A 24448-nucleotide genomic window follows, 5' to 3' on the forward strand; every position below is an offset into this window, starting at 1 on the left:
GACTTTGAAACAGGGAGGAGGGTTTCCTGGAGTAGGTGATATCTAGGCAAAGGTCTGAAGGTTGAATAGATGGTAGACAGCAACAGCGCATTCAGGGCAGAAGATGATCAGGTGAACTGGCTTGGGACAAAAGACCTGGTATAATGGTGGAGGGCCTACAGGTGGAAGTAGGGAGCTTGCTTTTTGGGGGAGCCTTGGCAGGCGCTGTGTGTGGCTGTTTGGGACAAGACTCACCCAGATCTGCATGTTGTGGGTGGTGTCGATGAGCCAGGACACTTTGGGTGGGCCCTGCAGGATGAGGATGGGGGCGGGTTCTTCTCGTGCGCAGCTCAGCTCCACCTTAACTGTCACTGTCCGTGGCCTGTGGTCCAACGGATAGTCAGTGTAGGCGCGAATGCGGGGTGAGGAGGGACCTGAAGGGAACTGGTCGGGTAGGTCTAGTATGCAGCCTGGCAACCGATGGGGTCGCGGCTGTGCTTTAACCTGGCTGTGTGCAAGCCTAAGAGAGAGGGTGGGGCGGGGCGGGGGGGGGGGGGGGGGGGGGGGGGGGGGGGGGGGCGGGGCGGGGCGGGGCTTGGGCGGAGTGACTAGGGTAGCGGTCCACAGACCCAGCCGACTTAAGAGACAAGTGAGGGCCAGGTTGCTCTTATCAAATTGAGGGCGGGGGCCCGAGGTTAGGGTGTGGGTAGGGCCTGATATGGGGCGGGGTCTTAATGGAGGCGGGGCCCTTACCTGTCCTCTGAGCCCGGCAGTATCCTCAAGATGTGAGCTTCCTTGTTTCCGGCCATGCCTTCCAAGCGACAGCCCTGAATCGGGGTACGTGGCTGCCACTCAAGCGTGGGGCCCATGTCCATGTGTTCCTTGGGCTGGCACAAAGGCGGTGATGTCAGGGCTGCGGAGACAAGCCTTGTCAATCCCCTCCCAAAGCAGCCAGGCTGTGAACACAGAGCCCCACCCCACCTGCAGCCAAAGGGGGGAAGACATAAAAGAACCTAGGTTCAACCCTGACAAATCCAGGAAACTGTTTCCTCATCTGTCAACACAGGGTTAATGTAAGGGAATAAAAGCATGCATGACACATGTTAGGGCTGCAGTTCCCCAACCAACAGCACATCACCCCATTTTTTATCTTTCTTATAGCTTTTACATTGACCGGAAATTACAGAATTTGTGTTCATCATGTTCATTGTCATCTACACCTCTAGAGTCCTGGTGTGGCACTCTTAGGATAATGCACTGGAGGCAAGGTCGGCAGTTCAAACTCACCAGCCGCTCCTCAGAAATCCTATACAGGGCAGCTATGAGTCGGAACTTTCTTGATGGCTCTTAATAACACCACCACCACCACTCCTATACAGTGTCAACGCTAGGGCAAAGTCTGTGTCCCCAAGTGCCTAGCACATATTGGTGGTGTTGGTTGTATGCCAGTCAGTCAGTTCTGACCCATAACTACCCTGTATAGAGTTTCTGAGGCTGTAAATCTTTACCAGAGCATAAAGACTCATCTTTCTCCAGAGGACAGCTGGTGGATTAGAACTGCTGACCTGTGGTTAGCAACACATAACTCACTATGTCACCAGTGCTCAAATAACACAAAAGTGCTGTTTTTGTAGATTTAAAAAAAAACTGTCAAATAGCAATTTCACATGGTTCAATCTAATACGTGGTGAAGGAATAATTACTGTGTGACCTGGGGCAAATCATGTCCACTCTTGGAGTCTTAATGTCCACAGCTGATGAATGGACCAGAGGAGTTCAGATTACTCCAGATCCCAGAAGCTGCCAGGAAGCTGACCTTGGCTCAGACGGAGGAGGATGAAGCTGGGGTCATTCAACTCAGCAACAGAGACGATCGCACCCTTTGTAGCTGCCCAGTTAAGGAGCTGACTCTTGGTGAAGGATGGCAGCTGTGTAGTGTTGATTCCCAGGGACTCTTTGAGTGTGACCAGGCTGGGATTCTGGGGAGACATGAGGAGGCTCAGATGCTGTTCCCAGGTCTGAGTCTCAGGAGGTGATTTGGGAGAGGCAGCGTGATGAGTTAAGAAGAGGTTGAGGATGTTGAAGGATGTTGAAGCTGATAGACTTGTTTGTAGTCAGCCCAGAGACCCCACACAGCCCTCCCCACCCATGTCATGGGTGGCTCCATATCCCTTCCACACCTTCCTGGGAGTCTGAATGGACATCTATCTACCCACCTACCCTCCAGTCATATACATTCAATCCACATTAAACTGATATGACATTGCTAATGTCCATCTCCCCTACACTCTGAGGGTCTGTGAGGAACATCTGCTTTGCACATTACTGCACAGTGCTTGGCATATAGCTGTTGTTGTTGTTATGTGCCATGGAGTCGGTTCCGACTCATAGCGATCCTGTACAGGGTTTCCGAGGCTGTAAATCTTTACAGGAGCAGAAATTCTCATCCTTCTCCAGTGGAACAGCTGGTAGTTTCAAACTGCTGACCGTGAGGTTAACAGCCTGATTTGTAACCACAATGCTACCAGAGTTCCTTAGTAGGCACTGAGAAATAGTTGTCTGTGCTCAGGGCCCAGTGTGAAGATCCTGACATGTCAGCTTCATACACATACCTGGCACATGCACAAAGGAAGGGAGAAAGGAAAGAAGAAATAGATGAATGCATGAATGAATCAGAGATCAATACTAGATATGTATTAAATTATTTAAAACAACAGAAGGCAGAGTATATTGTTTAATAAGAAAGGAAGGAGCAACACAGGTCCAAGGATGGAGAATCTGGGAAGTTCTGGCACCTCACTGCCCATCAGGTGAAATCCTGGTGGGCTGAGAGAAGAAAACTGGGAAAGCTTCCTGGAAGAGGTGATTGAAAGAGCCTGGACGATTAATTGGAAGCTGGTGGGGCACTGACTCAGGATCTGGATGCTTAGTGTTCTATCTCGCAAGTCAGAGACATCAAACTGAAGCAGCAAAAGGCTTCCGACTTGGGTACTAAGCACTGCCTGACAGTGATCGTATGTAAGACACCATAGAATGGAGCACTCCACTTTCTTTGAGAAATTGAACAAGGGTGTAAAGTGATGAGCATTTTATGGTGGGAAAAGTTGAGTGGAAGATTCAGAGTTGAGGCTTGTGGGGGACCCTGAGAGGAGCTCTCCACCCATTTCTGTTTCAAGTACCTTCTGTAGAATGGAGATATAAAAGGGTTTATGAATATGACGTTTGTCAACAGCCTGGTACCGATCGATCAAGGGCCTCCGTGCCCAAAGCTGGGCTGTGGCTGCCGAAAACCGGGACCCACCTCCCTGTTTGCCTGCCCCTCCAGCCAGTCTCCAGGCGACTCAGGAAGCTGCAAGGCGCCTTATGCGCAACTCTGACGCTCCCCTCCCTACCATCCCGCCCCCCGGATATTCTTGACAGGGGAGGAAGGTGCAACTGGAGCCAGAGCCACAGCGGGAACCAAAGCGGGAGCCTGAGCGGATGCCAGAGCCAGCAGCTGCTGCAAACTTCCGGTCCAGTACGAGAGATTCATGTTCTCTGCGTCATCCAGGTTCCCCAGCCTGGGCTGCTGAGGACCAGGGAAGGGGAGTGGGGAAGAGGCTCAAGGAAGATAAGGCGCCATAGCAAGGCCCCGCCCTTCCTAAGGTCTAGATTTCCCTTTTGGGGGCCTCCGCATTAACTGCCAGGGGTCTGTCTAGCTTGGCCCTCGGCCCACTGCCTCCCTAATGGGGACTTTCCGTGCTGGCTCTGCCATATCTGTCAGTCTGTCTTTGTGCTGTTTCAGTCTGGGTTCATCCCCTATTGCTTTCTCTTCATCTGTCATTGGACTTGTCTCCTTGTCCGCCCAGGTCATGGGTCTGCCTGCATGTCCCATTCATCTCCCAGTCTCTGTCTCTACGGGTCTCTCTGATCTGAGCTACATTCTTGGTGTGTCTGTTTGTCCTTCTCCCTCTTTCATTTTCCATAGTTCTTTCTGTGTCTTTTCTTTTTGTCTTTATTGTTCTTCTGCCCTTCTCTCTGGTTCTGTGCTTTCTCTTGCTGTAAACAGCTTTTCACATCTGGGAGATGTGAAAAGGAGGGAGCTGTGCCAGCAGAGGAGGTACCTCCCAGGGCTTTCCATACGGAGGAGGAGGAACAATCCACTTGCTTCCTTCAGCCCTGAGCCTCTGTGGTCCCAGCCAGCTGACCTCTTCTCTGATGGATTTTCTTTTTTAATGATTTTTCTCCAATGTAAGCCACATTCATTAGAGCAAATCTTGCAAATTCAACAAAGTGTAAAGAACAAAATAAGTCTTTCTTTACCCACTTCCCAGCTATAAACTTCTTCCTGGTTGTTTCCCTATGTACTTAAATATTTCCAAATACTGTATTAAGTCTTGCAGCTTTTTCCAAGACAGTGACAAGATGATTTTCAGGAATGTCATAGACTCCGCTTCTGCCACTGCACAGAAGGGTAAATTGAGGCATGAGAATTGCGCAGAATTGCACATCCACCTGATTACCACATCCTAATCTAGACTGTTTACTCTGGGTCCTGTTGCCCTTTGGGTTCTTTCTGCAGAGTCCTAGTGGATAATGACAGAGTGAAAAGGAGAACTAGAGACCCTGAGGGTAGGAGACACACAGAGATGGCCAGCAGGGGCCTCTCACACCTCAGCCTGGGATAGGAGGTCATATACTCACGTAGACCAGGTGAAGGGGGATTCCTGGGGCTTGCAGCTGAAGGAAGACATTCTTGTTTGGATAGAGGATCAAGAGCACTTCTCGGGGCTGGATGCCGTTTTGCTCGGACACCTGAAGTGTCAAATCCAGCTCTGACAGTGCCTGAGTTGGGGTAGGGGAGAGACACACACAAATGGTCACCCATGTTTTGCCCCCCAGATCTGTTGTGATGTTCACTATCAGCTCTCAGTGCAGCCACAGACACTCTTCCCTGCCCAACTTGTCCAGTCCACCACCCCAGTTGTTAAGTGCCACTGATTTGACTCTGAATCACAGCAACCCCATGTACAACAGAGCAAAACACTTCCCGCTCCTGCAACATCCTCACAATGGGTATGTTTGAGCCCTTGGTTGCAGCCACTGTGTCAATCCAACTCACTGACTCTCAACTTTACCAAGCATGATGTCCTTCTCCAGGGAATGATCATTCCTGATAACATGTCCAAAAGTGAGATGAAATTTCATCATCCTCACATATTTGATGAATGAATGAATGAGATTTGTGTCCGTAAATCCAAAGAGAGAGAAAGTGGAATGATCCTAAACTTCATCCAATGATCAATCAAGGCTACAATCGCTGTATACTTTCTGGGGTCTGTGAGCACTACTTAGAGAATACCCTATGCCTTTCCTATATGTGTCATGAGTCAGAATCGACTCGATGGTGGTAGTTGGGTGCAGCATTGTTGAGCTAATAACCCCTCCCTTATCACCTCTCCCCCCTTTCAGGCTGTCTCTGGGTGGCAACTCTCCTTCCAGCCAACTCTAAGGCATTCACATGTACTCTGCCAGCCTTCAGTATTGTTTTGCCATTTCAACCATCTTTACAGGCACAATCCAGCAACCACACTCCCCATGTTGTACAACCATCACTACTATCGATTTCCAAATCTTTTTTTCTCTCCTTTCTTCTGCTTTTCTTTTTCCCCCTACTTTCCTTTCCCTTTTTTATTTGCAGGGAAGTTCCCAATTGGGTTTGTCCGAATCAGAAAATAAGTATGCACTTTTTTCCCTTCCAATATATGAAAAAGAGGGGTGTGTGGTGGCTCTATAGGGTAAGCACTAAACTGTGAACCACAAGGTTGGCCATTCGAGCCACCAGTCTCTCTGTGGAAGAGAGATAAGGCTTTCTGCTCCTGCAAAGATTTATAGTCTTGGAAACCCTGTACAGGGTCACTATGAGTTGGAACCGACTCCATAGCACATACCAACAACAACCAACAATGGCTACTGAGTGTGAGCATTTCATGTTTGTTGGTAGCCAGAATGTCTTCTTTGGTGAAGTATCTGTTCATGTCCTTTGCCCATTTTTAAAATGGATTATTTGTCTTCTTGTTGAGATGCTGAAGTGCCCATAAATTTTAGACAATAGTCCCTTGTCTCATATGTCATTGCAAACATTTCTCCCAGTCTACAGGTTCTCTTTGAACTTTTCTGATGAAATCTTTTGATGCACATAAGTGTCTAATTTTAGGAGGTGCCAGTCATTTATTTTGTCTTCTGCTGTTTGTGTGTTTTCTGTTCTGTTTGATAGTATGGTTATGCCGTGTATCAGAGTCCCTAAATTTGTCCCTGGTTTTTTTCATTGATGATCTTTATAGTTCTAGGTTTTAAACTTAGGTCTTTGCCTTACTATTTTAAAGTACTGACATACCTATATTTTTGTTGATCCAAACTATTATTTTGATGTTTTATAAGAACGCGAAATTGAAATCACTTATGTCTTGAGAGGTACCAAAGCACTGAACATTTTTAATTGATCAGTGATTGATGTGGGTTGAACTGTGTCCCTCAAAAAGATGACACTGAAGTCAGAACCCCTGGTACCTATGAATGTGACTAGAAATAGGATCTTTAAAGATGTTGTCAGGCAGCATGAGGTACTACTGGAGTAGGGTGGGTCCTAATCCCACCCTTATGAAAAGGAGAAGAGACACTGAGACTGACAGAGAGAAGATGGCTGTGTGACCCTGGAAGAGACAAGAAGGGACTCTCCCCTAGACACTCAGGGATAGCATGGCCTCTAGCCTCCAGAACTTAGAAACAGTAAGTTTCCATTCTTATAAGTCTCCCAATTTGTGGTGTTTTGTTATGGCAGCACTAGGATTCTAATACAATGGTGTATGTATTTAGAATGCTTTCTTCTTCATCATCATCAAAGAACCAAACTTGCAGTTGTAGAGTCAATTCTGACAAGTAGTGACCCTACAGAACAGAACAGAAGTGCCCCGGAAGGCTGTAATCTTCATGGAATCACACTGCCACGTCTTCTCCCATGTGGTACTGATGAGTTCAATCCTGCAACGTTTCGGCAGCTGACCATTTAACCTCTGTGCTATCAGAGCTCCTTTATCATCACTTTCCTAATACTTAGACAGCGTGGTTACCAAGGGCTTGGAGTCCTGGTGTGGTGCTGTAAGATCATCACTCAACCCACCAGTCACTCGGTTACCCTATACAGGATCTCTATGAGTCACAACCCACTTGACAGCACTTAACAACAACTAACTCATTAACTCATTTAAATCCTCATAATAACCCTATGAGGTAGATGCTATACTATTATTACGTTCACAGATGAGAAAACCAAAGCACAGAGAGGTGAAGTCATGTGCCCATGATCACACAGCAAGTAAGTGTGGATCTGTTGAACTCTATTTTTAACCACTATCCTGCCACATTTTTCTATACCTCCTTATTCCTAAGAGGAAAAAGAACACAGCAATCTACAAATCAAAGCTTCTATTGAAAAAAGGACCCCTGACCTACTAAAACAGGAGCCCTGGTGGGGCACTGTTAGGAACTCATCCACCAGTAGCTCCGCTCCACCCCACCAGCTGCTTCAATGGAGACACATGTGGCAGTTGGCTTCCATAAAACTGTAGAAACCCACGGGATAGTTCTACTCTGCCCCACAGACTCGCTGTGAATCAGAACTGACTTGATGGTAGCAGGTTTGGTTTTTATCTACTCGAAAGGAACCCTGATGGAACAATGGTTACGTACTTGACTGCTAACTGAAACGTCAGTGGTTTGAACCCAGCAGCCACTCTATATGAGAAAAGACCGTACAATCTGTTCCCATAAAGACTGGTTGGTTATTATGTGCTGTGGAGTTAGTTCCAACTTATAGCAACCCATAACATTTCAGAGGTTGTAAATCTTCACAGGAGCAGAAAGCTTTATCTTTCTTCCACAGAACAGCTAATAGAGCTCCAAACTGCTGACCTTGAGGTTAGCAGCCTGACTCGTAGCCACTACGCAACCAGAGCTCCTTCCTAGGAAACCCTATGGAATAGTTAGCACTACTTTGTCCTATGAGGTTGTTAAGACTGGGAATCCATTCAACGGCACACAACAACCGCAGCCCTACTCAAAGACTTACGTTTATGTTTGTTTGTTTTGGTTTCTTAAAAAGAAAACATAAAGGAAAGATTTAATCATTAAGCATTACAAAATTGGAACAAAATGAATATACAAGCTATGATAAAAGAATATGAAAAACGGCAAGTATATAAATAAAATAAAACAACATTCCCATATTATTTTATAAGTAAGTTTTACCAAACCATCAGGGAATATCTATATTCTGTATCTAGGAGTCCTGGTGTGGCACTGTAGGATAAGTACTGGACTATGAACCACATGATTGGTGGTTCAAACCCACCAGCTGGTCCTCAAAAATCCTATACAAGGTCGTTATGAGTCGGAACCGGCTCAGTAGCACTTCACAACATACGGTTATACATCTAAGCCACACAAAAGAAAAGGTGGAATATTTTCCAAAGCTTTCCATTATAGTACCACCACCATGGTAATAGAATTAGAAAATAATGGAAGAAAAAAATATAGACTAAAAAGTTTATTCAACGACTTTCTGAGCCAGTTAAATGTGAACAGGTAAGCACCGAGATTGAGACAGGTAAATGCCACCAAACTCTAGCCCTAGGCTCATGAGGACATAGACGAATGGAAACGCTTTACTGAAACACAAACTCCTGCTGCTTTCAAGAAAAAGCTTACAGTTCTTATCAAGAAACAAAAGGTTGACCCAAAAATCACCTTCATAATTATCAAAAAGGAGAAGGATATTTAAGGATGAAGACACTCAGTGGAAAATTTTTGGATTTCACTACTAATCATTTCCTTACTGTTTCCCCGACCGATGTCACAGAGCCAGAAACTGCCGTCCAGCCACTGGAAAAATCTGCCCAGAAATATTTCCGTTACTCAATAATGATACCATAATCACCCTTTGTGTTTACGTTTGCTCCTTTTTTAAGACGAAAAAAGAAAAGAAAGAGCAAATAAGATTTCATTTTTCAATGTTTCACAATTTTTTTTCTTTCATTTTAATGAACTACTTAGCTTAGTTATTTTTAAATAATTATTTTACTTAATTTTAATAACAATATACAGTGGTGGTGGTGGTTGTGTGCCATCAAATTGGTCCAAACTCATAGTGACTCTGTATAAGGTTTCCAAAGCTGTAACTCATTATAGGAGCAGACAAGTCTCATCTTTCTCCCACAGAGCAGCTGGTAGATTTGAACTGCTGCCTTCGCCCAACTTGTAATCTACTATACTACTGGTGGTGGTGGTGGTTATGTGCCGTGGAGTCGGTTCCCACTCACAGCGACCCTGTACAGGGTTTCTGAGGCTGTAAATCTTTACAGGAGCAGAAAGCCTCATCTTTCTCCCGCGGAACAACTACACGAGCTGTTGTTGTTGTTGTGAAATGCTGTCGAGTCCTCCTTAATTTATAGTACAGTGATAAAATACATTTTTAAAAAATTTACATTTGTTTAAATACACATTTTTGGTTGTTTCTTAATACATGTACAAATTATGGTTTTTGAAATATCTTATTTTATTAATTTTTGAAAATGTTATGTATTCTGTTATTATTGTTGTTCGGTGTTGGTGAGTTGATGTGATGTGACAAAGTAGAACTGTCCTATAGGGTTTTCTAGGCTGTCATATTTATAGGAGTAGATCGCCAAGTTGTTTTCCCACTGAGTCACTGAGTAGGTTTAGTTAACAGCCCAGTGTTTAACCAGTGTGCCACCAAGCCTCCTTTATTTGAAACACTTAAAAATTAATTCCTGGATTTAATACTGTTATTTTTATAAAATATGAAATAAATATCAGAACCAACATTTTGTTCCAGGTTCGTGACCACTACTTGGGACCTACTTTGGTTGTCTGGAAAGGCCCAGGCACAGCCAGTCGGCCAGGATCCTTGAGAACAGACTCGCCCAGCCTCCTTATCCTTATTGTATGTGTATTATTAGCTTGAACCATATGAAAGGATAAGTTTTCAAATAAAAAACAATTGGATATGGTTTCACAACGCTAAACCTAATACAAACCATTCAACTGTATACTTTAAATGGGTGAATTTTATCTCAATAAAAGCTGTTAAAAAACAACAATAGAATATTAGTAACTTCACACAGGTCCACTTATTCTGTGTCTGGCCTTGCATTGAGCATGCTGCATGTATGGGTTATCTTATACAACATATATGAGGCTAAGGGAGGGGATCTGCCAAGGGAACTATTGGTGAGAGGCAAAGTCAGGACTCCAGTGAATAATAGCCTGGTGCCAGAGTTGAACCTGGGCCTCTAGGCAGTTTGCCTGGACTATATCTGACCTCTCATTGTTCACCCTCCCCACCCACCCACCCCGCCCCACTGCCTTCTCCCAGACCCAGGTTTGATGCCACAGTTGATCTGTGTGAGATATCAGTGCCAGATGGGGCTGGAGTGAACTGTGAGAACTATGTGCTAGTTGGTGGTGGCCAGGAGATACCCCAGTCTGCAACTGACAAGAAGATCTGTCTTCTGCCTCTTGATGGAGACCCATGGACCAAGGGTTGTAGGAACCAGAGAAAGCATCTGAAAATAGGGGCTTTGATTTAGGAGGGATGAACCCTGCAATGTTCTACTCCTACTGATGCCCTGCAAGAGTCCCATCACCCTGTGTCTCAGTTTCCTCATCAGTGAAATAGGGGTAAGACAGGATTTGGAACCAGTGCCATGGGCTCCAGCAATGGAGATTTAAAAACTAGTGAAGGGATTAAGAGATTGGACCTTTGTCACAGTCCCCAGCTTGTCCCCCAAGTTTAACAAACCAAACCCACTACCACCCAGCTGTCACCAAGTCTCTTTCTCTAGAGTTGGGAGTTGGGATAGAAGTGGACAGCTCAAGTCCAGAGATTGGTAGTTACTGGCAAGGGTCACACAGTAAGTGAGCAATTTGAAAACTTAGGGAGGTTAGAAAACTGGGCTCTCTGAGCTCTGGGACTTAGCTGATGGCCAGCCAGTTACCAGAAAAACAACACTCAGGGTTTCCACAGCAAACTTTTCCAACCCCATGGCCCTGACTCACCAGTACTGTCACTCAAACGCACATTTCCTCCTTCCTGCTAGGCCTGAGACCCAAAGGCTAAGGGGCCTGCCTTGCCCCTCACCCCCAAATTCCCAGTCTTCCGAGTGTGATCCTGGGAATTCTAGGAGCCTAGCAGAGGCATGCAGACCAGCCAGCCCTGCCAAACCCTTGCCCGCAGCCTGGCCAGTCTGGGCCTGCCCTGGTTCCCTTCCCAGGTGGGTGGGCAGGAGCCTGTGTTTCTATTTTTGTGCCAGTGTTCCACAAATGCCATTGTTGGCCAAGCAGGCAGTGGCGGGAAGGGGGGATTTCTGTGAGGAGGCCCTGAGCACTAGAAGCCACTTATAGAAAGTCGCTTCCAGCAATTCTTCTAGGAGTGGAGCCTCGGGGGCTGCCCGTAGCCCCCACCCTCCCAGGACCAGACTGGAGCTGACCACATTGGAGGTAGCCAGCAGTCCCAAGATCCACTGCAGCTGACTCAGATGCTGCAGACTGGCAGGAGGGCAGGGGAAGGAGGCTTAACAGACCGACCTGAAATTCAAATCTATACTCAGCCAGTAATCATGCCCACCTGGGCCTCAGTCTCCTGATCTGGAAAATGGGCTGAGCCAGGGTAACCAAGTTAAGCATGGACTTGTGTTTACTTACTATAATCAAAAACTTGTGAAGTTTTTGACTCAACTAAAGATTACTTTGCTTCCTGAGTATTCTGTCGCTGTCAGGGACTATTAATTTGAAAAGAGGCTTTGATTTTATAAGTAGGTGCTGTAGGGTCGGAAGAGAGACAACTGCCAGCCATACCTGGAAGCAGAAACTTTGAGGTGTTGAAAAACTCTGAAACTGTTGACTACACATTAGTCACCCATGCTTCCCTTGTTTACTCCACCAGTCTCAGGTATACTCACTGTAGAGTTGTGAAGATTCAGTGAGCGTCGTCCCCAAAAGCAGGTTGCCCAGTGCCCCCTAAATATGAGGCTTTTGTTCCCTCCAACTCCCTTCTTGCTCATTCACCCAGAGGAGTGCTGGACTCGGGAGCTGGGAGAGTTGGACAGCAACTAGCTTAGATTTGAGCAGGGACACACCTCAAATGTGGCATCCTGGTAGGTACATCTCCCTGGTCCCTCAGATTCCTCCCACAGGGGAAGGGATGTAACGAAAGAGGGCCAAAGAGGGGCTGTAATTGTGGGGCTGGGAGCAGGGGCCCACCCCCTTGCCCTGGTCTGGGGGCTGCATTGTCTTCCACAGCCCCTCCCAGCTCCCCTGTCCACCAGAGTCTGCCCCTCTGACCAGCAATGAGTCAGTGCCAGTCTGGCAGGCTTTGGGAGTGGGTGGGGTGCCCTGGGCTCCCCCGAGTTTCCCCAGGAGTGGGCTGAATCAGTGGCTACCCCAGCTCTGCCCCAGCCTGGCGGCCCAGGAGTTTGTCAGCAGGCTGAGGATCAGAGCAGTCGCCTGACAGGAATCGCTGAGACACCCGGCTGGTTTCCTGTTTCTGCAGGTCAGGATGTGACCCCTGGGCCCCCTCCCGGAATCCAGGCTCCAGCCAGCCCTTCAGGGACCATGGAGATACAGCCCCTGCCTGGCAGCCCCCTCTTCAGTCTGCAAACTTCCCCAACACACATATTACACTGAACCTCTCTTGCCCAAGATTCTTGGAAGCCACAGATCTGCCACCCACTCACAGGAAATCGGAGGATTTGAGGTCATTCAGAAATGAACGGGAAAGCCAATTCTCAACTGCCAGGGTTTGAAGAAGGTGGCCGTAGGTCGGGAAGGGTTGGGGCTAGGAGCTGAGCCAACCCCTTTCCCACACTGCCCCTACAGCCGCCCTTGCTTCTTACCTCTAGGTCTTTGCTTATGCAATGCCCCCTGTCTGGAATGACCTTTACCCTCTCTGTGTGCAGCTGGATACTTGGAGTCTTTTCCCTAGTGCCCGTTTCCTTCACTCAGTGCTTGGCCCTTAAAGCTATCAAATGCTGGTTCCATCACTCTACACCAGAGCTGCTCCATCTGCACTGGCCCTCGGGTAGCTGCCACAATACCACATCTGCCCTTGCTCTGGCCCAGGGGTGGCCCGAGGCAGGACCTGTGGGGCTGCGTTTTCTCTGCATTCTTAGCACTCAACACAGGCTGGGCACAGAGCAGGCACCAGTGAGGGCTGACTGAGGGGGGCTATCAGCTGTGGAGCCTATCCTTGGGGTTGTCTGGGAGGAAGAGGTCTTCCAGGGAAACTTGGGGTTCTCAGTGAGCGTAACAATAGGAGCAGGTGGGATCATGGGCTCAGCCCTTGGGGAAGCTAGGACACCCTGAGCAGGAGGCCTAGCTCCATCTTGCACAACCTTTCATTAGGCACTCACCACCTGGGCTGGGCCTCAGCTGGCTTTCTGGGCGTGTCTCATCTGCCTAGTCTCTGAGGATCAAATTAGTCAGCCAATGTGAAGATGCTTTGAGGGGAATGCTGGGTGAGACATGGAGCCCAGAGATGAGAGGCAAAAACGGTGACTCTGTACGATAATCACTGGACTAGGAACCACAAGGTTTTGGCAGTTCGAGCCCACCAGCTGCTCCACGGAAGAAAGATGAGGTTTTCTGTTCCCGCAAAGATTTACAGCATTGGAAATCTTATACAGGTTCACTATGAGTCAGAACCAACTTGAGGGCACTTACCAACAAGCAGCTAGCATATATAGAATGGTATCTCATTGAAGTCTCACAAGAACCCCAGCAGGTAGGTATCATTGTCCACCCATTTTCCCGACATAAAAACCAAGGCTCAGAGACATGATTGCTCAAGATGCAGCTGGTATGTGGTGGAGCCAAAAGCCAAATCAATGCCTGTCTGGCTCCAGAGCCCATATTCTTGACAACTCAGCCCACATCCTACCTCACATACAAACACATCCAACACCATCAAGGTCACGTAGCTACACTCATTCATTCATTTAGATTCTCATAGATTCAACAAGCGTGTATTTAGCATGCCAGTCCAAGAGCCAGATTCAAATACTCTGTGATTCCAAGTCAAGTCCCTGAGCCCAAGAAACATGTTTCATAGAGAATGGAGAGGACTCCCGGTGACAGATGGGGACTAAGCCCTGCTTCTAAAAAATCCCAGCTCTCTCCACTACCTCCTCAGATAAATGTCTCTGGCAGTCCTGAAGCTTGAAGTCTGGCTCCTTGAATTAGAAGCTGGATGTTATGGAGACTGAATTATCTGGGAAAGGCAGAAGGTGACATGGAAATTCTGTGGTCATGAGCTCAAGGATTCTTGGAATGTGACACAAGTCACGGTGGTGCTGTGGGTTAAGTATTTGGCTGCTAACCAAAAGGTCAGTAGTTCAAACACACCAACTACTCTGTGGAAGAAAAATGAGGCTGTCTGCTCCCGTAAAGATTTATAGCCTCAGAAAATCTAAGGAATGGGTCTACTCTATCCTATAGCATGGCTATGAGTGGAAATTGGCAGTGAGTTTTGGTTGTGTTTCACAATAATGTGAAATATGTGGCATTTCTATAGAAGAATCCTGACCAAAAAGGAGGAAATGAGGAAAAGAATTTCAAATTGTCATGGAATCCAGACTTTCTGGAGCCACTGAGGGTAGATGAATCCATGAAATTCCTGTCCTGAGATCATCTTTCACCTTTAAAACCTTAAATTAAAAATAACCCCTAAAGTTTTCTTTACGATAAATAACAGTTTTGTTAATTAATCAAGAATGTCTGCCTTGAGCATTGTGATCTTTTAAAGAAGTATGTATAAGTATATGGGATCAAACTGACAGCTGCAACTTGAAATATTAGATAAGAAATGTATGGAGTTTATACTAATGGAGGAGGAGCAGTTGAGAAAAGGAGGGTAAAAATGATGCATAAATTGAAGAATGTAATTAATATCACTGAAGTGTGCATGTAGAAACTGTTGAAGTGGCGTATGTTCTGCTGTGTCTACAAGGGGGTTTTAAAAAGTGTAGAAAACTTCCATTGTCCTTTCATTCCATTTTTCCAGGAATTTTTGAAAGCCCCTCATATTCTCAACAACAAAAATTTTAAAATGTGGCAACGCATTATGCTCCAGTGTGGTACAGTAGGATAAGTACTGGACTGCTAAGGTCAATGTTGGCAGTTCAAAACCACAAGCCGCTCCTTGAAAACCCTATATAGCAGGGTTGGGGAACATCCAGCATGTGAGCCTTATAAGGCCCTGGAAATCATTTGGTCTGGTCCTACCAATGCAACTGCGATTCCAACCATCACATTGTTGTTGTTGTTGTTAAGTGCTGTGGAGTTGGTTCCAATCTATAGCAACCCAGTATAGGGTTACTGAGGAGCAGCTGGTGGGTTTGAACCTCCGTCCTTTCAGTTCAAACTGACCTTGCAGTCCAACACATTCTCCTGCAGTGCCACACCAGGACCCCATCACATTACTGTTGTTGTGTGCCGTCAAGTTGGTTCCAACTTATAGGACTCATAGTGACCCTGTATAGGGTTTCCGAGGAGCGGCTGGTGAGTTTGAACCACTAAATTTGCAGTTCAAACCAACCTAGAAGTTGAGTGCTTATCCTATGGTGTCACACCAGGACTTCAAATGCTTGACCAAATATAGCAGGCTAATTTTTAAGTTGATAATTTTTTATGGCCCACAAACGATGCTGTAAATTTTGGCAGAAAAAAGATTCCCCACTCCTGCAACAGAGTCCTGGTGTGGTGCAATGGATTAATGTGCCGGACTGCAAAGTCATTTGAATCAGAAGGTTGGCAGTTCAAGCTCACTAATCGCTCCTTAGAAACCCTATATAGGGTCGTTATGGGTTGGAACTGACTCAACGGCACCTAACAACAGAACCCCTGCAATAGGGTTACCATGGGTCAGAACTGACTCAATGGCACTTAATGACAGCCACAAAACCCTCTAACAACTGCTTTTGCTCCCAGGACAAAGACTAAACTCCTTACGATGGCACTGGGTGAAGGGGGGCTTCCCATGTCTCCAGCCCCACGCTCCTCACCAAGTCTTGCTCCCTGCCTCTGTAGGAACTGTGCCCTCTGTTCTTCCTCACTGCTTCCTGCTCTTGGTGAGCTCCTAACCATCTTTCCTGGCATTGCTTGCATTGCTTGCTATTAGGAAAACCTGCCTAATCCTAGAGTAGCTGGGGTGCACTGCCAGGGGCTCCCCCAGATGCATCCATCACCTGGAGCCTGGCTGTTTACACACCTGTTTCCCATAGACCTGGAGGCTCACTGGGGGCAGGGCCACATCTCACTCGGAACCTGTTGTTGAATGATTAGAGTGGGGAGAACTCAACCACCTGGATAAGGCACGGGAACCTGAACATCAGAGTAAAAAGCTGAACTTACAAAGGGAAGTTTTATTTTTTCACTGTTGTTGCTGTTATGTGCCATCAAATTGGTGTCGACTCATAGTGACCCCTATGCACAACAGAACGAAAACACAACCTCACAGCCGTTGCTATGCCGGAACCCACTGCTGGTATCCCTGTGCTAAATTAAAAAAATATATAGGCCCAAGAAAACCACCAAGTGTGCTTGGTGGTCTCTGGCTTGGGGATTATTGAGGTCCACAGTCCTCATGGTAGGCAGAGCAGTGGGGAGAAAGGCCTCCTAATATTGGTGGTTTGGGCACCACACAAACGCAGGGCAGTTTAACAATTTTGAAGGCAGGCTGACCACTAAGCTACCCTGCCTGAGCCAACACTTCCCAGAACCATTATCCTAAGACCACATGAGCCAGGTGTGGCCTCCAGCCCTGGCCAGCCAGACCCCATGCGAACACCAAGATTCTCAGCTGGCTCTGGAGTCCCCAGGAATCTGACATACATGCTGGCCTTGGCATGTCACTTCACCTCTCTAGGTCAGCCTTAGCTTCTTCCTCCGAAAAGTGGGGATTATAAAAAGATGCTGGCCCGTGGAAGGCCAACTCGATGCCTGGCACAAAGTAGGCCTAGCACAGTGCCTAGCATATAACATAAACACAGTCAATGTGTTATTATTAAGAGGGGCTTAGGTAAACTGATGGTTTCCAAGGCTGGTATTGCTGTTCAGACCTGAAGGGTTGTCTTGTGAGGTCATGGAGACACGAAGAGGTTCAATAGGGGATATTCCAGAAGGGAGCTTTGTGCTCACTTGAAGGAAGTGCTGGCCTGTCATGGCACTGTTTGCTGGGAGGCAGTATGCTCCCCTCATTGCGGCCACTTAAACAGGAGTTCACCTGTCAGCAGTGGCTCACCTGCGGTCCTCTGCCATCCACCTGACTCTTCATACTCCCCTCGGTTGTCAGCCAAATCCAGCTCTTTCCACCCAGTGGATCCATAATATTGTCCAGATGCCAGACCCTGCCCCAGAAATGCTACCAGATACAAGCCCTCTGTATCCGCCAGGGACAGCCTCAGGGTAAGTCTTTTTCATTCCTTTGGCCTTAGGGCTCCCCTGGAACTTCCCTGACCTTGCCATGGGACACTCACCCTTGGGAACTTCAGGAAGAGGATGCGAACTTCAAGGGTAGTGTTGGGGACTTGAGCCACGCAGCCCTCAGAGACCTGGCTTGTGGTGTATGTCACCTTGCCCCTCTCAGGGTCCACAGGCTGTAGGTCACAATGGACTGTTTCTGCAGGACCTGTTGGAGAAGCACAGCCAGCGAGAAGGTCAGGTAAGCGTATGGTAACCACATTGCTCTCACTTTCGTAACCATTACACTAAGAGCTAGGCTCAGGTTACCGGGGCTTGCTGCATCCTCACAGCTACCTCAAAGGTATCATTACAGGCATCTCCAACTAAGGAGCCCTGGTGGCACAATGCGTAAGTGCTTGTCTGTGAACTGAAAGGTTAGTGGTTAAAATTCACAAGTCACTCAGCAAGAGAAAGATGTGACCATCTGCTCCCATAAAGACTGCAGCTTAGAAAACCTTATGGGGTAGTTCGACTCTGATCTATAAGGGTTACACACAACAGTCCCTAGCCTACAACGCGGTTCCATTCTAAAGACTCTGTAGCACGTTGTTTCTGATGTAAGTAAAATACCTCTTTGTTCTTTTAGTTTTTATCATTACCTTTTATTACCAGTATCTTTATAAATCTGATCTTTTGGGGTTGGAAACTTTTCATACAAACTTCTGCTAGTGAACATCTGAGAAAGGTAAGATCAGCAAATTATGAGTTGCCAAATTGTATGTAATTGATATTACTAATAATTGTTACTGTTGTTAGGTGCCAACGAATTGGTTCTGACTAATAGTGACCCTGTATACGGTTTCCAAGTCTGTAAATCTTTATGGAAGCAGAAAGGCTGATCTTTCTCCTACGTTACTAATAAGAAGATGTACTAGAAAAAAAGAAAACCAAAAACAGTTGTAAATTTTAAGACTACATAGTAAATTGGGGATTACCATTCCACAGATAAAGAAGCTCAGAGAGAAAAGGTACTCGCCTACGGTCACAATGCTACTATGTGTAGGGTAAAGAGAGTGCTCAAGTAAATTTGACTTTCAGATAGACAATATTTATACAGGGCATCTTATGTTTCTATTTGTTAAACCTGGCAAGCCCAACTATGTAGCTGGGCCCACATGCAAACTAAAGCCTCCAAACCTGGTTCCCTCCAAAGGAAGGCAAAAGCTGATATCTGGAAACAAAGCTTCCCCTCTTGTACCTCCAGGAGGCAGGGAAGAATAGTCTTCTGGTCCAAAGAGGGTTGTGAATTTCCTGGCCCAAGGGACAGGATGAACCAAAAGGACAGCCCAGGTTAGGCGGGAAGCTGCTGGAGTAGGCCGCAGAGCCTGCCACTGGGCCGGCCGGAAACACAAGTCCATAGAGAAGAGAATGGAATTTCACCCTGACCCAGTAGAAGAGGAAGAGGAAATGAGGCCCCTACACCTCGTCCTAAGGAATGTGCTGGGGAAGGAGGGGAGGGTCACTCCAGAGGAGGGAAGGAGGACAGAGAAGGGGAGACTGTTTGGAAGTTTGTGTCTCCATCTTGTCGCGCTCACTTCCTGTTTTCTTGGAGATCAAAGATGGGTGCGGAGGAACTGGCCTCACATCCAGCTGACGCCAGCTCAGAGGGGGCAGGGAGTCTTCTTCCAAACCTCAAACTTTCTTTTACCTAACCTGGCCTTCTTGTTCACCTTCCACAGCCTGGTTGGGCTCTGGCCACCCCTTTCCCACACACTGAGAAGTCAGAGAAGGACATAAGATGGCCACCACCCTTCACCATTGAAAATAAGGCCTACCAGCTCTAGCTTGGGATAGATAAGATCAGGACAAGGACATCTTACCACCATGGAAGCCCAGGCGTTATCAACCCCTGCCCTGGCTCTTTCCTGAGTGTGCCAGGCCCTCCAGAGTGCCAGGGTGATACAGCAATGTGGTTAAAACAATGATAAAAAATTTTGAAACAGAGAGTGGTAATGACTACACGGCATTATTTTTGTTGTTGTTAAGTGCCACCAAGTTGGTTCCAACTCATAGTGACCCTGCATAAGGTTTCTGAGGAATAGCCGGTGGTTTGAACTACCAACCTCGTGGTTCGCTGCCCAGTGCTGATCCCACAGCACCACACCAGGAGCCCACAGCATGGTGACCATCAATATCACTGAGCTACACACAGGAAACTGGTTGAAGTAGCAAATGTTTTGTTACAGATATTTTTACTATAATAAAAATTTTTTCTTTTTTTTAAAGCAAGGCCTCTGGAAATAGACCAACCTGGGTTTGAATCTCAGGCTCAACATTTACTAGTTATGTTGCTTTTATGACAAAATGTCTCTACTTCGGGCCTCAATTTCTTCATCTGTAAAAAGAACATAGAACTCACCTCCTAGGTTACTGGGAGAATTCCAACAGACAGTCCTACGCCCATTCTTATCATAACACTAATTGTATGAGAGGGCTTCGAATAGTTAGTGGGGAAACTGAATTACAGATAATGGGATTTTTTTTTTCATGAATATTTTGAAGCCCCCCTCGAATATTATGTTATAATTAAGTCCCTGGGTAGGGCAAATGGTCACTGTGCTCAATTGCTAACTGAAAGTTTGAAGGTCAGAATCTACCCAGTCACCTCAGAAGAAAGACCTAGCAATCCACTTGTGAAAAATCAACAATTAAAAACCATACGGGAGCAGAGAGCGGGACCCTACCCAGAAAAACAGTGACGCCAGAGATGGAGGCAGAGATGATGACATGGAGAGATGGAGCGGCTGGGGACTTCAGACCCAGAGAGGGAGAGGGGCTGTGTGCTGACGACCGGGGCTGGGGGATAGGCTTGCAGGGTATACCCTTTGGTTGGTTGATGATGCATGGTGGGGACTGTAATCATGGCAATGAAACGATATACGAGAGGATGAATGTAAAGCTAATGTTCTCCCATGTAAACTATCACATAATTCACAATAAAACATTAAAAAAAAAAACCAACCATATGGGGTACAGTTCTACTCTGACACATAAGCTGGCATGAGTTAGAATCAACTTGACAAGAACTGGTTTTAAAAAATGTATTATAATTATTTATTATTATGTGGCACTGTAGGATAAGCACTGAACTGCTAACCACAAGGTCAGCGGTTTGTAGCAAGGACTATATTCTAATTATTGAATCTACAATTCAGTCATTACAGAAGAATCAACTGTCTCAGAGGTGGGGTGATGTGGTAGGAAGGAGCAGGTTCCAGGTGAGCAACCTCTAGATGCCTCCTTACCCCAATAAACTGGCTCCCCTCTCTTGTTGGTTTCATCCCTCTGATCCTCCAACCCCCTCTTTCCCTATCAGTGAACAGAAGGCTCCTTGGCTGTTATCTAGTCCAACCTCCTTTGGTACATATGGGGAGACTGAGTCCAAAGTCACACTGCACATGGCTGACCAGGCTGTACCATGCACCCACGTCTCCCCACACGACCCAGGACTGGCCTGCAGATTAGCACAGCCCCTCCCTCATTCCCTCCGGACTTTCCCTGCCCCCTCCCCAGACTTCCAGGAACCCCAGTTCCTCCAGGATTGCCAGGGGCAGCCTGGGGCCACCTCCTCCATGCCGTCAGCGGGAGAGGCTGCAGGCCTGGCCATTATGTAATGATCAGATAACAGGCCAGGCTGGGAGATCAGATAAGAGGTCCATTTATTTTGGGGCCTTTCGAATCCTGGCTGCCTCCACCCCGCAGACGAGAATGGGGAGACAGGAGGGAGTGTGACGCCCGGGCCTGTCTCCCGGAGCCGGAGGCGGGCCCAGACAGAGCTGAAAACAATTCCCTGGCACCACCGGAAACGCTGGGGCCTCCTGGGACCTGGTCAGAGGGGCCACTGCTAGGGCCTTGAGTGTCCAGGGCCTGGGTGAGAGACTTTGGAGGCCCTCCCCCGAAAACACACACATACACTGGCAGCTTCCTCCTTCTTACCCATCCATGGACCCATGAACACATAGCCGCCTAAGGTGCTTTTCAAATGACCACCCTCAGCATCTTAGGAGGCCCATAGTTGTTGTTGTTAAGTGCTGTTGGTGCCTACTCATAGCGACCCTATATAGAGTTTCCAAGGAGCGGCTGATGAGCCTGAACTGCCGACCCTGCAGCTCAAGCTAACCTTGCAGTCCAGCACATTAACCCACAGCACCACACCAGGACTCCAGGAGGCCCAAAGTGTCCTGGTTAATAAACTTATCTCAGATAGCCTGAGTCACAGCCCAGCTCGGCTGTGTTCTGAAAAGTTGGTTGCCTTGGGCAATTGCCTAACCAGCCTCAGTTCCTGATGTGCAAAACAGAAATGTTCATAGCAAATGTCCCATCATGTTTACTGGGAGCCAGGCATACTGCTTGAAGGTTGTACGTGAGTTGATTCATTTCATCCTCACAGCAGCCCTTTTAGGTGAGGCGTACTTTTGTACACCCATTCATTTTACAGAACAGACACATGGCACCTAACAATAACATCCATTTTACACACAAGGAAATGCAAGGAGATTCAGGGAGGTTAACTAACTTGCCTAAGGTTATTCAGCTACTGTGTCAAGGCCTGAATTTGAACCCAGATGTTCCAGCTCAGAACCTAGCCCTCACTTCACAGACTGCTGTGTGTCAGTTTGGGGAATCAACCTATGGAACACACCTGGTACCCAGTCAGTAGTGTTCTGTATACAATAGCCACTGTCACCTAGTAGCTATTATTATTTCATACCAGGGAAGATATTTTTTGATAAGTTTTTTTCTGTTAAAAAGGTCCCTTCTCCTTCAGCTTTGCTTCTTTCTGGGTCTAGTTATAACCTCACAGATCTCCCAGCTTCCAGTCTAACTAACTCCTCCTGGGTCTGACCACCAATGAAGCCTCTCGCCTGGTTCCTTAACGCCTACAGGGTTAAATCCACACCCCACAACTTAGAGTGGAGTTTGAATGAACAGGCTTGAGGTCCTGATGCTAAGTCTGCAGCCTCCATGCCTAAGTGTTGTTATCTATAGAATAGGGAGGCCGACAATGGCAATGACTTCTTTATCTAGTTGGTGAGTGCTGGTAAGTATTAATAACACACACTATGCTAAACTTGCTGCTGACCCCTGAGGACTGTTCAGGAACTGGATATTCATATCCAGTCGATGGGAAGATGTTACGCATTTGCCCAAAACACATCTTATCCCCTGTCCCTGCCATGTCCTTTCCTTTATTTGACTGCCTGGCCAACTTCTATTCATCCTTCAAAACCCTGTTCTGTAAATCTTCCCGTTAGAACCTATTCCTTCCCTTTCAAGGGCATTGGTGCTGGGATGTCCTTCTAGAACTACACATGCCCATGGGGGTTGTCTTCATTCATCTGTGTTTCTACCTCTCCAGAAAGAAGGGAACTTTCCCATGCCAGGCAGAGTCCAGATCACCTGACTCACCAATGCCCAACCCAGAGTACAGACAAGGCAAGAGGAAACCAACTAGTCAGGTCTACCTTGAACTTGCCAGATGACCCATGTTAAGACCCTTCATCAATATGGACCCGTTTCCCTATGGATACTTGGAGAGGGAGAGAAGGATGGATGAGACAGGCTCCAAGTTCTACCGGGGGGTCTTATATTCTGAGGTTCCACCGGGGACAAAGGCACAAAGAGAGGGCAGGGCATTGATGGGGCTACTGAAAATAGAGGTTGAGCTGTCACTCTAGGGGAAGGGGTTGATTGCCTGAGAAAATCAGGCTACAAGGAGATTCCTGTCATACCTGTTGGCTATGGTTCAGCCTAGGGCTAGAGTCCCAGGGGCTCACTTCTGGGCTGTGTTGACTCAGGCACATTCCTCCACCTGTCTGTACCCAGGACTGTGCACGTCATAGTGATTTTGCCATGGTTTAATCTGAAAGTACACAGGTTATGCCTAAAGCAGCATCTGGCACAATGCAAGTGCTGACTAACTGCCAATAGTTAATAGTTGCTTTTTCGTGTGTGTGTGTGTGTGTGTGTGTGTGTGTTTTTTTTTTTTTTTTTTTGCCCTCTGCCCCTGGATTAAAGTTACTTTAGCCCCTGGAGGAGGTTCCTCCTCAACCTTCAGGACTGATCCTCCCAAAATCTGGGCTATAGCTTGAGTAGTACCAGGGCAAGTAGTACCAGCTCTCCAAGTGTCCACAGCCCAAGTTTCCAAAGGTCTGGTACTCTAACTTGGTGCAAGGAAAAGCAACTGGGTTTAGATTCAAATATGAACCTGTCCCTTGAACTGAGCCTCAATTTCCTCATCTGTAAAGTGGGAATGGAGAGTGACGAAGAGCCAACATGGTGCCAGATATAATGAGGGCACTGAAGAGGTGGTTTCCTCCCTCTTGGTCCCTCAGATCTTGGAGTAAAAGACTGTTCGTCAGAGTTCCAACACTGGCTACCTGTGATCATGAGCTCATACAGCTTTCCTGGCTCATACAGCTTCTGCTTCAACCTCTTTTTTACTCCTGGCAAATGGACACTAATTCCTGACTGCAGCCTCTAGAGACGAATCCAGGTGGACTTTGTCCAGCATCACTACTAACACTTCTGCAGTGAGTCCCAGACCTCCATGCAGGGGGCCAGAAGCACAGGGGCCCAAGCCACACTTGTGGCCCATCGTCAGATGGACAGTCACCAACATACAGGAGCATTCTTCAGTTCCAGTCACCCAACATGGGCATGAGCCCCAGCACCCCCACTTCTGGAAATAATCCAAATTACAGGAAAGGTACATCTACCAAAAGCATGCATCAAGGTAGTATTTATTACAAAGGGGAAAGATCTAAATCTTTAGCAATAGGGTATTCATTAGACAAATCATGGCACATTTGAGGGCGAGACCAGTTATGGAGTGCACAGGACAACATGGGAACTTTTGGAACAAAGAAAGGTACTTGAGATACCCAAATGTTCA

General features: G+C 47.0%; 1 protein-coding gene across 1 annotated transcript in view; it reads right to left on the reverse strand.

Annotated features, from left to right (window-relative positions):
- The window catches only part of ENG (endoglin), a 44076-nt gene that overhangs the window by 13277 nt on the left and 6351 nt on the right, over positions 1–24448 (reverse strand). The window contains exons 3-8 of the mRNA XM_006834976.1: positions 18752–18804; positions 17568–17798; positions 4663–4803; positions 1796–1958; positions 733–892; positions 235–361 (exon numbers count right to left, since the gene is read on the reverse strand). Of these exons, the coding sequence (XP_006835039.1) occupies positions 235–361; positions 733–892; positions 1796–1958; positions 4663–4803; positions 17568–17798; positions 18752–18804 (875 nt within the window). The remainder of the gene's footprint in view (positions 1–234; positions 362–732; positions 893–1795; positions 1959–4662; positions 4804–17567; positions 17799–18751; positions 18805–24448) is intronic.

The sequence above is a fragment of the Chrysochloris asiatica genome, unplaced genomic scaffold, assembly GCF_000296735.1.
Source record: "Chrysochloris asiatica unplaced genomic scaffold, ChrAsi1.0 scaffold00014, whole genome shotgun sequence".
NCBI lineage: Eukaryota > Metazoa > Chordata > Mammalia > Afrosoricida > Chrysochloridae > Chrysochloris > Chrysochloris asiatica.